Below are 17,008 nucleotides of genomic sequence, written 5' to 3' on the forward strand. Positions count from 1 at the left end.
TCATGATATGATCGAGCGGCACCTTCACTGCAAGAGTGTAACGTGCGAGAATAGCGTTCTATGAACAAAGTGCCCCGTTCACCGGAAGGTCCGTCACTGCCCTACTGCATCTATTTGGGTCACTCTTAGCAACGGAAAACCGCACCTACGCGGCGACACAGAGTGTGCTGTGCCACCACGCCCTAAGGTTACACCCGACATGAAAGCCTACATCCACCGAACGGACGAAAACGCAGTACGACCTCGACTAATCTGAAGTAATCCCTGCGAGATCCTGACATCCCGAAACCGGTCCAGGGCTACCCATCGTACGCCCAGGTACAGCGCAGCGTTAGGTACATACGCTGACTTCAAGGGAGCAAAAAATCAATTCAACGAGTGAGGGAGATGATGCATTCTAAGGCTTTTGTTGTAGCGGGGTAAGCGTTACTGTCACTAGCAAACACTATAATGTGGAGGAAGCTCGCAATAATATAACCAAGTATTTGGTTTGTGTCAAATTCAACTCTCATTTATTTGGGACCAGGGCGGCTACCCCTGGCCTCGTATGAGCCACTCAATTACATGTCTACACCTGATTGGTCAATAATTGAGTCTGGCTCATCACTATCAACCAATCAGATGATGACACCTTGGCACATGCTACCCGCGTGCCACTTTGACTACTTATGTAATAATATCTACCTACTTTTGTAATTAAAGTTAAGCCCATTACATATGTAGCCGACATTGAACCTGACGTATTTGGAAACGTTGAAGACGAAAACGATTTCCCATTTGTGGGGAACGGAGAGGACGAGCAACCGTTGATTTGAGCATTACTGCGACGAAATTGCTGCGAAGCATTCGCGCGCTACAACGAGCGGAACCTTTCCTTATTTTCATCTGGACGCGACTTTAAGCTCAGTGATCTTGGGTATCCTGTCACCACGTGTGGCTTCATCGATAACCGCCGTGTGTACCACATGGGTGCCTTATTAATCATTAGCCAGCGCACGGAAAGTGAAAACTTCGAGCCTATTACAACATTTACGAGGCTTTTTCAGACACACAGATACCACTAAGAATTGATGCTGTTATGGGTGATGCCGAAGCTGCTCAGCTAAACGCACTATCAAAGTTTGCTGTATTTGATAGCTGCAAGCGTTGATGTTTTTTTTTCACGTGCTGTATAACGTCCGAAAGCGCATCCGGCACTTAGCCGATTCGACCCGGGCAGTTGATTACCGTGGGATTCTAGATATGCACTATACACTTTGTGACGAAGATTTGATTTCGGTCTGGAACTAAGTGATGCGTGACTGGAGCGTGATTCTCGCTTGCTGAACTTTGTCAATTATTTTTATTAACAGTGGATAGCAAGTCGATTCTGGCGTTGGCAAGTCTACCACTCTCCTGGTGGGTTTGCAACGACAAATTACCCGTGTGAAGTCTTCAGCGCCATCATTAAACGCTACACGCAACGGAAAGCGGTGGATACTAGACGCTTAATAATGAAGCTGCTCACGATTGCAAAAGACTACTCCATCTGCGCACCTACGCCAGCAACGGGTTCGTTACCAGCCCTCCTTCCCCTTCTCAAGAAGCCGAAACATTAGCTAAAGTACTTGTGTCAACTCGTCGAATTGCAGTGTTCCAAACCGTGACGAATCAAAAGCTCGGGCTCGCTATCTTGGAGACACTGGACGTGATAACGAGGACATTGCAAACATTGCATACATTGCCGCAATTGGTAATTTGCGGGGTGTAGACATAACGCCGGGAGTGGCTTTAATTAGCTCTGCGGACTACCTGACTGACGATGAGAAAAAGTTAGCGTCAACATTTTATCGCTCAGCGGTGAAATGGTCAGTCCGACGAGCGCACCATGTTGGTATACCACCAACGAGATGACTTGCAATACTACATTTGAGTGAGGGTGCGTACTACAAAACAAAAATCTATCTTGTGCGCATGTCATATGTGGACGCATGGCCATCGGTCTAAGTGTACCCGGCGCTGGAGGGTTACATATGAAACTCAAGGATCACTGAATTTGCCGTGCCTGCGATGCTAGACGAAAACATACAGCTCACTCGTTATTGCAAAGCAGTGATCACGCTATAGAGACTGTATTTAGCTGCCCCGTCTCGGATGGCAGCATTGACTCGACGCTGAGCTTTGATCTTCTGAGTGCATCGGCATCGGTTCAGACGTTTCTTCGTGATTTCACGGATGACGGCGTCAATTTGAACGGGCCAGTTGCGACAAACACTTATGGTGGAGAAAATAATCGGATGGATGAACATACAGAGACTAGTGAGGATGATTTTGCGGAGTCGGCAAGTGGATGGATGCAGCCTCAGGTGGGTGACGAATATCTATCTGCAGACAACATCCATGAGGCAACAAGTGGCAGCATTCAAGAGTCTACTGTCTCATCCGAGATTTCAAGGATCACATATCGTCGCTATTGTCGCCGATACAGCCTCCGGATCAACAACAGCACACTGTCTTCCAGGAAGAAGGAATTCCTTTACGAAGACAGGTGGGACGACCAACGCTTGCAACTCCTGCTTTAGATATTCAGTATTTGCTAGCTAGAGAAATACGTAGACTTGTACCTTGGCTTCCGTCAACCCAGCGTGCCTCTCATGCTTCGAAAGGACGCTGTATTCTCTATTCTAAGTGGGGGAGAGGCTCGGAAAGCTCTTTCCTCCCATGTCTCTAATCTAAGATTGATTTCGCTGCGGAACAAGTGAATTCCTTTGTGGATACTAAGCTGAGCGTGATTAGCAGGGTCCGCGATGCAATGGTAGCGACCCACGCCAGACAGATCGAGTACTCAGACAAATATGGAAGCAGCAAGGCTGCGGTCGAGACCGTACGCCGGAGGGTCCCCGTACGAACGTACTCCGGAGCCATACGCCGAGTACGTCAAGTACGTCGAATACGCACCATACGCGTATGACTGGGGGTACGCCGAATGCAGCTCCGGACGTGGCAGCAGAACCTCGATACGTCGGTTCATGCGGAAGGCCTCGTCAAGATCGGACGAAAAGGCCCGCCGGTCCACCCGCAGATGCAGCCTAGAGACTTCCCACTCCAACAGGTCCAGGCGACCCGCAAGACGAGCGATCACGCCCTGATTCCCGGTCTGGGCGGCAGCATCTCCGCCAGTCCCAAGGCCAAGTGCAATCTCAAGCACGAGGACGCGTTGACGAAGGCGATCAACCTCAGGGCCTTGCGTCGAACCCACAAGAGAAGCACGTGGTCCACAGTAGCGTCTTGGAGGCGCCTGGTAATCGTACCCGTACGAGGGCACCTCCGCCTCTGCTTGACCGAAACGGAGAAGTCCACTACCACGTGGAGCGGATCCTCCAGGAGCAACGGCGTCGCGGTAAGTGACAGCTCCTCGTGAAGTGGAAAAATTATGCCCACTCCGAGAACTCGTAGAAACCGATTAAACGGCTCCTGATAGACTACCCGAAGGCTGTCGCAATGTGGGAATAGAAGCAGCGGTAGTTTCGTAACTAGTCCGGGGCTCCTTCCCCGAACGAGGTACAGACGTTGACGACACATCGTACCCGCGTTCATCGTAAGCGCTGGAAGCCGCGCGCTTCAGAATGTCCCTTGGCAGCATGCGCTTGCTGACTAAGTGAACGAGCCGGACACAAAGATCATGCTGGCCCAGGATGCGGGACAGCAGCTGATCTTCATGGAGCTCCCGTAACTCCGAGGGCGATTACTTGAGAGACTCAACCCATGCCCAGAACATGTCCTCACACGAGTTCCAATTGGGGCAGTTCTCGGGAAGAACCTAGGGGTAGCCCCCGATACATCCCGGCTCTCTCTTTGTTTTTTTTTACGACAAGTCGTGAAGCCCTTCAGAGAGATTCTGTGCGCGCGAGAAGCACGCACCGGGCCGCCTCCAGATTGTCGACAAAAAACTGTTTCTTCTGGACCAGGGCACGTTCGGAAACGCCCTTAGAAACATGGCCACCGACAAGTCCACGAGGAGCGACGAGGATCTCCAGGAAGAGGTCAGCCCCAAAGCTCCCCTCGGGAGGCCAATAACCTCTTGAGTTGATGGTAGCTCCCTTGCTGACGGTTGCAACCACCGGACCCCCACACGTGCGCTGGGCAGCTTGGAAGTTCTCCTGCTGCTGGTCGAGGTCTTTCGTGATCTTCCGGGGCTCATGGATAGCACCCTCCTCCGCCTCTTCCTCTTCATCCGAGGAGCCGAAGAGGTATTGGTAGGAGTACCCTCTCCTTCTCCTCGCGGAGTGGAGACCTCGAAGCCGTGCGCTTGTTAGAAGACTTGGCGCCTTCGGCTTTGGTGGCCCTCCTCGAGCTAGAGACGTTTGAGACGTTTCTCCTCTTTGTCGTCGCCAGCTTTGGGAGAGCCATTAGCCTTGACGGCAGAACGCTCAGAGCGTACATACATCCTGGGACTGTGATCACCGTGATCCCTTGCGATCGGGTGCACGCTGTCGTGGTCGTGCTCGCTGGGCACTGGAGTGTGCATGAGCATCGTGAGTGCTCCCGGACTCGACCTCGTCCTCACTGCCCGAATTGAACTCACGCTCAGCGAACCGCGGGTTCGGACGGCTAAGTGCCGTAATATGAAACGTTTTCAAATATCAAGGACAAATTCATAGGGTGGTTTAATTCAGGTGTATTCTGGCTTTACCTTCGCACGAATTGGGACTGTAGCGTTTTTCATTAAGTAGTTCATTAAAGATTTCAGCTGCTAAATTTCAGATCATCCAGCCGGGTGTAGAGTGGAGGGTAAACCAAAACTGATCCACTCTATTCACTTACCTTCAAAACGTCCTCGGCCTTTCCCGTCCAGAAGCTAGGTGGTCTAGCTATGCTGCAGGAGCCAATCTCGAGTCTTGATCTTACGTCCTGTCGAGCTTTCCGTTGCAGGGGGAAACGGTTTTTTCTTCACAGGAAACCTTTATCCCCAGCTTTACCTTCGCCCGAATTTGGGCAGTAGAATACCGGGTGGGTGGGGTCAGGCCCATTTAACGCAGTCTTGCTTAACGACGATTGCACTGACCGTCAGTACCGTGTACCATCCTAGTTGCTAGCTTCTTGATAGTCGCTTCTTCCATGCGTGCGTATTGCTCGTAGCAGTCGGAGCTCCAGCGGTCAAATAATTTCATCACAAGTCAATCGTCTTCTTCGGCAAAAAGCGCTGTTGCGCCCCCGCTCCTGAGCTAACGTGTCCCGTACTCCAAACGCTGCTTGCCCATGTCATGTTCCGCTGCCTTGCTCGTCGACGACATCGAATCAGCTGAGAGCGCACAATCACGGGTAATTTAGCAGAGTAGATTATGATTAGCGAGTCCATTCCGATTTCCGTGATCAACAAGGCACGCAGCAGTGGCGTGCAAACGAGATTAGATATATAGAATCCATTTTTCGGTCACCGGTAAGCCACTGCGAGGCACCGCGCTGGTGTACTACTAGCACCTCTGCCACGACTTTGACTTGTACTTCCAGTGACTCGATCTGGCCAATGCCTGGGACTGTAGACTTACGACAAGGTCTTGTACTAGTACCGCGACGACAGGGGATCTGATGCCTGTGTTCATTCCCGCGAAACGTTTCTCCAACGGCGGCGAAACGGATCAGACCACGCACGAAAGCTCGCGTCTGCGGCGTAGTTCGCGGCCCCCGGGAGAAGGCATGTCGAGATGCGGAATCGTGACTTAGCGACACAGACCCATAACACGGAGGAGCCCTTGCGCGAGGGGGTTGTCGATTTGAACCAGGCCACGGTACTGGTGTTGCCCTATCACGCTCGAACGGTGGTGATGGTGGATACCGGTGACGGCGTCCAATCACTTCCTTGGACCACTGCAGCCAAAGTGACACAAAAAAGCTCACGAACATTAATCGAGAATCCCCACCCGCTCGGGCTCGTAGCAATCGATTGGTACTCGTCCTCATCGAAGCGAGCTTGGATGTAACGCTCGCGTGCTGGGTCGAGGAAACATTACCTTGATTTGATGCGCCCACATATGTACAACCGGCACTGGTTAACTCCGGAACAGTTGCGTTGGAAGTCCGCACCAGTCGCCCTACATGACAATAAACCGAAGCCCCGTGAGGTGATGGCGCAACGTACCCGAGACAGGAATGCGACCGCGGCTGGGGCACGCTTGCAGAACGTGCGCAAGCGTAAAAGCTAAAGGGTTGCGCTGACGGGAGGCAGATACACAAGTGCCGTAGGCTATCAAAAAGACACTCCAATTCATGGAAATGCACATCGCGACACTCTGCCATGATCTCCCCACGCTAAAGATCCTTGTTCATCTTTGCAGTCGGTATTGACGCGGTTTGAAGCTCGGTATCAAATCCCAGCCCCAAAACGTCCAGGTGCGTCGACAATAAGGAGAAGTAATTCTTGTTGATTGCTCGCAGCCCAAGTACCGATAGTATCGCGAGTCGGAGTGTTGTTGCCGTGGCAGATAGATGTGTCGGCTTATCACCCTCTACGGGGACATAATCGTCCACCCATTCGTAGGGAAAGAACGGTTCGGTATCGGGCTCAGCCCACCCACTGATCTAGCTAGGGATCTCTCGACCAAGCAATCAGGATACGGCTCCACCGAATACTGCATAAAATACGGTGGTGAGTCATCCCAACGGCGCGGACATATCGACGACAACGGCGTCGCACTGGGGTAGACGCCCGACCATCCACCGGACAGCCTCGCTCCGAGCACCTTGTTAATCCACCAGACCTGCATAAGCAGATCACCCTCTGCAAGCTGCTCCCACCCCCAGCTCGATGCCGAAGTCGTAAAGCTTCTTTGACCATTGAGATGTTAGATCATCGCACATCGCTTGCGTATAGACCACAAAACTTCGTGTTACCACGTCGAGTTCACCCCATGTCTTTGGGATCGGGGCGGGTGGCGCAGGTGTGTGAAGTCAGATCTCAAAATTGTTGGTGCCATTTTGGCCGGATACTGGTCAAACACCCCCAAACGTCTGAAATGAGCGATCGACAGACCACGGAATCCGAAGTGAAGGTCGTATGCTCTCACCAGCGTACTCGGGTGTACTGGTCCAAACCCATGCAAGCCCGATAAAGACATCGCTTGTCTTGCTGGGTGCTGTGTAGACGTCAGTAGCTGGCGCACATACTCTTGTTCTGCCGATGGAAAAAAGCCAGCTTTGATCGCTTGGTACATTACCGGTCCAAGATGGGAGCTCCCGAGGTCGCGCTGGTATTTTGCCGCTGGGTTCATTTTTGAAAGATAAGCTACGAGAAGATGAAGTCTGTGGCGTCTAATGAGCGCGACGATCGCTAACTTTTGCTTATCCGAGCTGACTGTGCGATCGGGATGGAAGCGTTAATGCTTGTAATCGGTCGGGAATACCCGATTGAGCCGATCTGCGCCTCTCTCAGCTGTGTCTCCCAAGCATCCGTTGCCTCCGGTAGCATGCGTCTTATGCTGTCTAGGAGACACAGGACACTGGCACTGTCGTCGTCGACCACCAAGGGGTCAAAGAAGCCGTCCTCTGTAGCAACAGCGGGCTAACCTGTCGAATATTAGCTCGTTTCAATGCAGCATTATCTGCTAAGGGAACTGTGTTGCTTCTACGACCTTACTCGAATAGAAGCCACACTTTAGGACATACGCGAGGGAGACAGTATGCACCTATTTTACTTGAAGATCGGTGGTACTGGCCAGTGTTCCCAGTAGCTGATCCGCCAAGCCCAAGAGATCTAGAGGTTCATCTTCCTTTCCTTCCAAGGATACGCTCGATCTGCGTGTCGTGCACATCTTCAACGGGCGTTTGCAGCCACGCTCGGCTTGGCCAGCGCCTTGGACCCATTATCATAGCCTTCACGGTGTAGACATCGCCAGGCACAGTCTGCAATTCAGCTTAATCTTGTCCTGCGAAGGTCGACACCAACAGCGCCGTTCTCTCGTAGTAAGCGACTTGGTCATAGTAGGTGTAGCCTCGGAGCTTTAGGACTTTTCCTCCGCATCCACACGCCTGTCTGGGTGCCGGTGGCCTCGTCCGCTTCAACCCTACGTATCTGAGCTACAGCGCGCCCAACCGTGTAGGGTTCGCTCTGGCGCATAGGATCCGTGAGGACAACGGTCGATCGACGTACTGAGGCGACCTGGGTGTACTGGAGTTCATCATGTTCTGTAAGCCGGTCTTAACGATACAAAATGACATAATCAGTTTCTTGCAGCGCCATCTTGATTTCTTGCCGATAGTAAAGGCTTGCCTTAGGATAAACTAAAACTGAGCTACTCTATTCACTTACATCTAAAACATATTTGGCCTGTCCCGTCCAGTACTTGGGTGACTTAGCAATGCTGCAGGAACCAATCTCGAGTCTTGATCTTCCGTCCTGTCGAGCTTCTCGTTGCAGGGGAAAACTGCTTTCATCCTTCACGAGAAACCTTCAGGTACATGTGTACTGACATTTATAGGTATGTATATTGCTTCAGCACTGAGCTCTTGATGCTATAACTTATAAGGGTCGCTCCCAGAGCACCCCTTACGAAGCGGGAGCGACCGAGCCAAGGTACTTGTGTTTTGTTCGAATTTGCATTTAGAGAACGGCGGTAAAATCCATAATACCTTAGAAACCCGCCCGGGTACAAACATGGTTTCCGGCTAAAGAAAACGGTTTTAGCCAATCCGTATCTGAGACTGCGTCAAACAAAATGTTACTTATGAACCTAAGTAAGAATCGCGATTTAAGCACTCTAAACGAAAGCGGGGCGTCTCCTCTAGTTTTTGAGCCCTTATAAGCTGCAGAATGCTTAAAACTGAAGAAGTTGTGGTCGCTCAAAAATATTATCTTCATTTATGGGCCCTCGAAATGACGATACATTTAGGAGTATTGTGAGCTCAATACTTTTTCAATTTTAGAGATTGAAGTGTTATTTAAAAGCTCTTGTTAAAATCAATTTAAATAAGGGTGTTTTTACAGTTTTTCGATGGAAGTTTACAATAAATGTCACGGTTTCGGTTAAGTGCGAAAATCAATTGGCCAACTTTAAGCTCGATTATCTCGATAACTCTCAAAGGTTCATAAGTAACATTTTGTTTGGCGCAGTCTCATCTGTATTCAGGCGCTCAACTTGTGTAGGTTGATTTGTAGTGCAATATACAACACAACGCGGCTTAGGCTACGAAAGGGTACATTCCGTTTCTTAATTTTTTTTGTGGTTTAACCCCTTTAGCCCCGCGTCCTGTATTCTACAGGATAGCCAAAATATTATCCTGTATAATACAGGATAAATATTGGTCAGTACTCAAATCAAGTCATGTATACAATGTTTTAGTAATACGAAATGATTTGAAGGCCAGACGATTGTTGCTAACCTCAGAGGGTATTATTCGTGGCCACTGTTTTTCGAGATTATCAGATTTAGTGATTTCGCGCGTGTCCAAGGTTTCGCGCCATTTGCGAATCGGACGGACGGACAGCTGTAGCCAAAGCTGGATGGCAAAACGCAAGCGGATCAAGTCGCTTACGTGGGGAAAACTATGGACCAAACTCAAGAAACTTGGATGGAGGTTTGAGCGCCCAAAAGGGCTTGCAACTGAGAATCGCTACTTTACACCTGCAGGCTGGGAGAAACGACCACACGCAGCCCACCTTGTCGACTATTATGAGGGTCCCGATGAAGTATGAAATCATTTGCCTGAAGATGGTACGTCCTACAATGCGTATTATACTAATGTTGAAGAGACTAACTGTGATGTAGTGCTGTATGACGACGCTGCCGTTGCTGCTGAAGCGTCAGTCCCAGCATCACCCGCTCGACCGACCGCAGTCCAATCCGACACATCGCCAGCCGATTGCCCAGCCAGCACTCCTGCTAAGGCTCCGGCCAAGTCACCCGCTCCGTCTCCCGGCCAGTCTCCCGCCAAGTCGCCTGCCAAGTCTCACACTAGATCGCCAGCAAAGGCGCCCCCCAAAACGCCGGTGAGAACACCCCCTAAGAAGCGCGCAAGGAAGGCGGTTGCGTCGAGAACACCGTCACCACAGCGATCGCCACGTGTACCAGCACCGACACGTGTACAACCATCCCGAAGCACGCGCCTAGTGGCTGAAACGGTAGATATATCGGTTGGCAATGACCGGATGAGTTCTGGTGACGAAGATGACTTCGCCATAGACGACGACTTTTGCTGTATCCGATGTCTAAGCCTCCAGTGAAAGTTCCAGTAGTGAAGATGAAGCGACGAGTGATGAAGAGGACGCGTTTTTTTAAATCTCTCTGCTGGGACCCCCTTTGACAAGATGACCAAGGAGCAATTGAGTGAACACGCAAAAACTGGCTGGAAGACCTTTTTCATAAACAAATGTAAGTACAAATCTGTACGATACAGGATGTCATTTTCTGAACCGTAACGGAATCCTGTATCAGACACTAATTATATGTTTTCGATGCTTGATGTAGGTACTTCTCTGCAGTTACCTGCTGCCGATCTAGCACGTACTATCGCCGCCCCCACCCAGCTCGCTCAAGCACTGGGCTGCAACCTGGAAGGGTTATTCTTTTTGTTCCTATTCAAAGAGATGTGGCTTGCTATTGCTACCGAGTCAAACCGATATCAGCTCCAGTACCGGGAGCAGGCGGCGGAAGAGAGCATGGCTCGCCAACAACGCATCAAGGACAGACGACCGGCGTACAAGATAAGGACACTGCAGCAAGTTCAGAAAGAGCAGAGAGCGCTCAAACCTATTCAAGCCCACGAGTTGGTGAACTTCATTGGACTTCTCTGTGCCCGTACTCTGTGTCTTTACAAAGAAAAGCTGTCAAAGCACTGGGCAATGGATGCTCAAGGTGCGGTTCCCAAAGGAACATTTGGGCGTTACATGGCAAGAAAGCGATTCGAAGAAATCGTGCGCTTCTTGCACTTTAGTGACAACAGTCATCCTGATTCGGTCAAGTACAAGACGTGGAAGATCAAGCCTATCGCCGACACAATCAACACAACATTCAAGCTGGGGATGACGGTGGGTCAACGAATTGCCTTCGACGAAGGAACGATACCTATGCGGAGCAAGTACAACCCAATGCGCCAGTATCTTCGAGGGAAGCCCCACCCATGGGGTACGAAGTGCTTCTTGACGTGTGACGCTCATACCGGCTACTGCTACAGGTATGGGTATTATGTTCGTGTATGATACAGGACAAAACCTCACGCCTTTTTTGTTTTATCCTGTATAGGGCCGAAATTTATCAAGGAAAGGTTGACACAGACAGCGCGGATCTGAACTAAGGCCCCAACGCCGTGTTGCGCAATGTTGATGCAGTTCTCGACGGCCTTCCCAAGAAACGGCTCATTATTACGGATCGGTTCTACTCAAGCTTACTGCTGTCTTCGATTCTGCTGCAGCGTGGACTCTACCATGTTGGTACAATTCAAACCAATCGACGTGGTTACTGCAAAGCTGTCCCGTATAAGAATGCGAAGCGACCCAAAAGTATGGCACGAGGGTCATATCGTATCGCGCATTCCAAGGAGGAGCCCAGCATGATTGCGGTGTCGTGGATGGACAACGTCCCGTACACTTCATCTCCACGGGCTGCAGCACGGAACCAGCAACTCTGTCGAGGCGTGAGGGTTCCGCAGCTGTCGATGTACCAGCACTGCGCCTTGTCAAGCAGTATCAAGACGGCATGGGAGGGGCTGACGTACACGACCAATTGCGGTTACAGAGATACTCAATTTAGGCCCGTTTTACTCGCATTACACTTAACCCTGTATAATCCACGATCAACTGACCTACATCTAACTTTATCCTGTACTGTCCAGAGTGCCATGCAAATGCGGAAGAACTACCACACTATCTTCCTTGGGCTCGTTGACATGGCTCTGATCAACGCATTCATCATCTTTCGTCGCGTGCAAGGTGATCGCACAGCTGGTTCAACTCAACCAACGCATGCGCACTTTATGCGAGTAATGCAGATGTCCCTGCTGGTTGTTGGCGCATCAGATTTCGAAGGTGACTTATCGATTCGCGCGCTGACTGACACGCCGGTACCCCCTTCGCCGACTCCGAGATACAGGCTATCGACAAGCCATACAAATAAGCAAGTCGAAGTGTACCGTACGACGCGAGGCAAGAACGGCAACGAATCGAGAAAGCGTCGACAGTACGCTTGCAAGGTACTACGACCGACGAGGAATCCGTGGGAAACTACCTTCTATTGCGTTTAGTGTACCGAGACAAGATTCGCGGGGACACCGGACAACAGCTCAAGTGCTAAGGGCAAGATCTATTTATGTCAAAAGGTGCGACAGCACGATCCGACTGCGGCGACAAGCTCTGCCACCTGCAGCCAAATTTGGCACGAGCTTTGGGGAGGCGGCGCTAACATTCCACCAGGGTTGAAGACGAGCAGGCTACGTGCTCCAGCAGGCCAAGGAGCGCAGGCATCCGACAGAGACGATAATGTCCCTAATGATAGCTGTAGCGCCAGGTCGGGAAGTGATGGAGGGTCGCAAAAGGATGGCGACGTGGAGACCCCAGTGATCTAATCAAATTAACGTATGTATACTTGTGAATGAAGGTAGCTGTAAATATAGACTTTTTTTCTCTACGATTACATGAATTGTAGCTGGGAAATACATCACATCTCCTCAAAATACACTGTACTGCTCACGATAGATACCCAAAAATGATTGTGATCCTCACAATCCTCACAAAAACTCCGCATTAGTTAAGCCAAGTCATTTCGTTATCCTGTATAATACAGGATAACTTGGGCCCAAAAACGCGGGGTTAAGGATAACTTGGCTACATTGATGAAAAGATGGCTATATTAATCTGAGATGGCTACTCCCTATTTTGGCTTAGACTGAGGCAACGGCAGACTTGGCGTTAAACGGCGTTATGTCTAAATTGGCAAAGGCATGTCCACCACGCGTTGGTCATAAGTGGATAAGAAGGAGCAATGTTAAACATACTCAAGCACGGTGAAAGTTCTTCAGCCACGCTGCTCTCTTGGTAGCTCACTTCGCGATTAGCAACGGACAATACAGACTCCATCAACGTGCTATTTTACAAGGGCAATGACAAAGCTAAAGGTTATCGTTGGGTTTGTTGTGGCTGCGACAGCGACGATGGCGGGTGTGAAGGCTGAACATCTGCGGGTCAGTGACGATGAACGGATACTAGTCGACGCGGCGGAGGAGGCTGCGTTCCTGGACTCTTTCTCATCAATCGATGCCGACTCGCTGTCTGATGATACCTGGCGTACCAACAAAACGGTCGATTCCAGCAGCGACTTGGATTCGCTGGATGACATCCTTGACAACAGCTCTTCGTCAAAGGAGCCTATTCCTAAACCAAACACAACCAAACCAACTCAAGACCATTCAGTAAAAGAACCGACAGCTGCCACAGCAGCTCCAGCTTCGGGTGGATCTGCTTCAGAACCTTTAGTTGCTACCAAACCTGCAGGATCGGACAGTGCCGGCTCGGGTACCGAGACGCCAACGTCGACATCGGCTTCCTTTACAGCCTCGACGTCGGGTGCTTCTACAAATGATGACGCCTCCTCGGTCACAGACACCCCAGCTACGGAGGCTCCAACGGACGTGCCAGGCATCGAGACACCGACCTCGACGACGACTACGGACGTTCCGACCACCGATACCCCGATGTCGGACGCCACCGTCACCCCCAACGCAGCCACGAATGCACCTGCAGCAACCGAGGAGCCGACATCGACCACAACGGTTCCGTCTTCGGACGCTTCCTCTTCAGGATCTCATGCACCCACTGAACCCGCTGGATCGGATAGTGCCGGCTCGGCTACCGAGACGCCAACGTCGACATCGGCTTCCTTTGCAGCCTCGACGTCGGGTGCTTCTACAAATGATGACGCCTCCTCGGTCACAGACACCCCAGCTACGGAGGCTCCAACGGACGTGCCAGGCATCAGGACACCGACCTCGACGACGACTACGGACGTTCCGACCACCGATACCCCGATGTCGGACGCCACCGTCACCCCCAACGCAGCCACGAATGCACCTGCAGCAACCGAGGAGCCGACATCGACCACAACGGTTCCGTCTTCGGACGCTTCCTCTTCAGGATCTCATGCACCCACTGAACCCGCTGGATCGGATAGTGCCGGCTCGGCTACCGAGACGCCAACGTCGACATCGGCTTCCTTTGCAGCCTCGACGTCGGGTGCTTCTACAAATGATGACGCCTCCTCGGTCACAGACACTCCAGCTACGGAGGCGCCAACGGACGTGCCAGGCATCGAGACACCGACCTCGACGACGACTACGGACGTTCCGACCACCGATACCCCGATGTCGGACGCCACCGTCACCCCCAACGCAGCCACGAATGCACCTGCAGCAACCGAGGAGCCGACATCGACCACAACGGTTCCGTCTTCGGACGCTTCCTCTTCAGGATCTCATGCACCCACTGAACCCGCTGGATCGGATAGTGCCGGCTCGGCTACCGAGACGCCAACGTCGACATCGGCTTCCTTTACAGCCTCGACGTCGGGTGCTTCTACAAATGATGACGCCTCCTCGGTCACAGACACTCCAGCTACGGAGGCGCCAACGGACGTGCCAGGCATCGAGACACCGACCTCGACGACGACTACGGACGTTCCGACCACCGATACCCCGATGTCGGACGCCACCGTCACCCCCAACGCAGCCACGAATGCACCTGCAGCAACCGAGGAGCCGACATCGACCACAGCGGCTCCATCAGTAACTGAGCCGAACGGTACTCCCTCCAACCCTCCGGTTTTGGTAGGCACTACGACTGAAACGCCAGCAACAGAAACCCCTTCCACGAGTCCTATGAACTCTGACCAACTCTCCCAAGTTGGAGCATGGGAGCAATGCGGTGGTCTCGGCTTTGACTACGCAAAATATTTTGCGGATGGGATCTCTCCGATTTGGCAGACCAAGTTGTCTTGTATACCAGGCCACTCGTGTGAGGAGGTCAATCCTTGGTATTTTCAGTGCCAACCGGTTAAGAAAATATCTGGTGTAGAGCTGTGGGGTCAGTGCGGCGGTGCAAACTACAGCGGACTGACAAGCTGCACCACAGGTGCTGTATGCAAGTACGTTAATGATTGGTACTCGCAATGCGTCCCCGAGTAATTACAACAGGATTAAATAAAAATAATCTTATATTCCTCAGAGCCCGCCCCCTCCATTCAAAAGCTAAAAATGGCGTATTTTTTGTTTCTCAAAGGTTTCTGCGTACGATAAAACTCGCAACACAGGTAGAATGTCCTGGTTAAAGCTAACGATGTTATCTGTAGTCGCGGCGGTCGTCAAAAGTGCCGGTCGCGCTGTCCGTATCCCGGCAGATGCCGCCGAACGAATCATTTCCCGTGGTAGCTTCAGTGGAGACGGGGCATACGATGCTGGAATAGTCAAGTCCGGGGATCAAATCGTGGACGTATCTGGTGCGCAAGCTTGTGGGGGTGAGGGCTTCAATTACTCGCGCTTCTGGGTCGGACCAATGCCCGACGGTAATGTTACAAAAAGCTGAAGTGCGTTCCCGGTTTTCGCTGTGAGGTGGACGACTCCAGTCCGACTTTCTGGTGTAAGCAGTACGCGCTGCCGCTGAATGCAAAGTGCGGAGGCTACATGTTCTACACGCTCTTCAAATGCATCGACGGCACGGCGTGTACCATCGACCCGGAGCGCTACGAGCCGCGATGCCTATCGACTTTACCACATGGTAAACGATAACACGCGAGCGAACCCAGCTTCGAATATATTCGGTTAGTTCACTTGTTATTCGATGAGTAAGTTCCGAGTTCTTTGTGTCAACGTCAGTATATTTTGTCTAGAACTTGAGCAGCTCGTGGTCTTCGAAGACTTCCTCCAGCCAGATGCGCGACTGATTTAGGATCAATACAGCACCAGCCAAGCGATATCCTCTCGGCAAGATACCCCGATAGAAGGACAGCAAGCCTCCTTTGCGGTAGATGCGGACTACCGTGGCAAGTGTACTGGGTGCGCGACCTGAGGGCAGTATCATAGCTTCACCTTGCATGACGGTCTTGACGGTGTCTAGAGGTTGTGTAGCCGCCACCGACAAGAGACCGGCAGTGACGCAGCCGGCAACCGAGGCCAATGCCTTCTGCGCTGCGGTCGCAGTGTCTGCGTCTCCAAACGAGGTGGGTCTCAGTGTATGCATCTCGCGCGTGAGCACGGGACCAAGCGCCAAGTACCCGGCGCACCACATGGAGTCTCGGACGGCCGTGACTGTAACCCCCCTCAGTAGCCGCACCACGCCGTGTTGTTGAGCAACCTCCTTGACTGTCGCACCAAAAATCTTGCCATTGTTCTGCTGCAGTGTCATAATAAGCTCAGCCGGACCACAAGCCCCGTCGACGCGAGACCGGACAGTGTGGCGCACAGCAATTTGGTCCGGTCTGACGGTGCCTCTTTCGGAGCCGTCAAGCCGCGCAACAGCCTCCCATTGGCGGCGAACTGGATGGCACTTATTGGCGCGATGGAGGCTAGCGAGACGCCCAATCCACGGTAGAGCGCTGGAACGGTCCATGTAATGGGACGACCCTGCTGCATCGCATTCTTAATGGCCACGGTCGGCTGCTGCAGCATCACTTCGGCCATGCCGGCAATCGATCCCACGGCACCATTCTGCAGCCCTGAAAGACGTTCAGCTCGCTCCGACATTGTGCCGAAGTGGTGAGAGCTCTAATTCCAGAAAACGGGTTGACGACAGGATGCCCAGCAAAAACTTTTGCGACTAAGCAGCTTCTCCAGTGTAGTCGCATTTATGCTGGATGGTTGTTAGCCACAGACTTGGCTAAACGTAGTTACCCAGGAGGGAGGACAGTTGATAGCGCATTGTTCACTTTAAAATAAATTCTTTGTTTTTTCTTAGAACTGAAGCAATTTTTTTTCTAAAAGATACCTTTTCTAGAAGCAGAAATACTTGAGGAACAAAATGCATGGTTTAATCAGACAGCTGAAATACTAGTAAAGT

The 17,008-nt window shown here is 51.6% G+C and overlaps 3 protein-coding genes across 3 annotated transcripts; 2 read left to right on the plus strand and 1 right to left on the minus strand.

Moving 5' to 3' along the window:
- Window positions 1–9,656: 9,656 nt before the first annotated feature.
- On the plus strand, window positions 9,657–9,965 carry PITG_11985 (uncharacterized protein; the record flags this gene model as incomplete). The annotated part of the gene is made up of 2 exons (XM_002901396.1): window positions 9,657–9,686; window positions 9,741–9,965. The coding sequence occupies 2 exons, from the start codon at window positions 9,657–9,659 to the stop codon at window positions 9,963–9,965; spliced, it is 255 nt and encodes an 84-aa protein (XP_002901442.1).
- A 3,151-nt stretch (window positions 9,966–13,116) lies between these two features.
- On the plus strand, window positions 13,117–15,538 carry PITG_11987 (glycoside hydrolase, putative; the record flags this gene model as incomplete). Its single annotated transcript, XM_002901397.1, has 2 exons — window positions 13,117–15,040; window positions 15,306–15,538. The coding sequence occupies 2 exons, from the start codon at window positions 13,117–13,119 to the stop codon at window positions 15,536–15,538; spliced, it is 2,157 nt and encodes a 718-aa protein (XP_002901443.1).
- Window positions 15,539–15,838: 300 nt separating this feature from the next.
- Window positions 15,839–16,695, minus strand: PITG_11988 (Mitochondrial Carrier (MC) Family; the record flags this gene model as incomplete). The annotated part of the gene is made up of 2 exons (XM_002901398.1): window positions 15,839–16,314; window positions 16,398–16,695. The coding sequence occupies 2 exons, from the start codon at window positions 16,693–16,695 to the stop codon at window positions 15,839–15,841; spliced, it is 774 nt and encodes a 257-aa protein (XP_002901444.1).
- Between the last annotated feature and the right edge of the window lie 313 nt (window positions 16,696–17,008).

Source organism: Phytophthora infestans, genomic scaffold (genome assembly GCF_000142945.1).
Source record: "Phytophthora infestans T30-4 supercont1.21 genomic scaffold, whole genome shotgun sequence".
Lineage (NCBI taxonomy): Eukaryota > Oomycota > Peronosporomycetes > Peronosporales > Peronosporaceae > Phytophthora > Phytophthora infestans.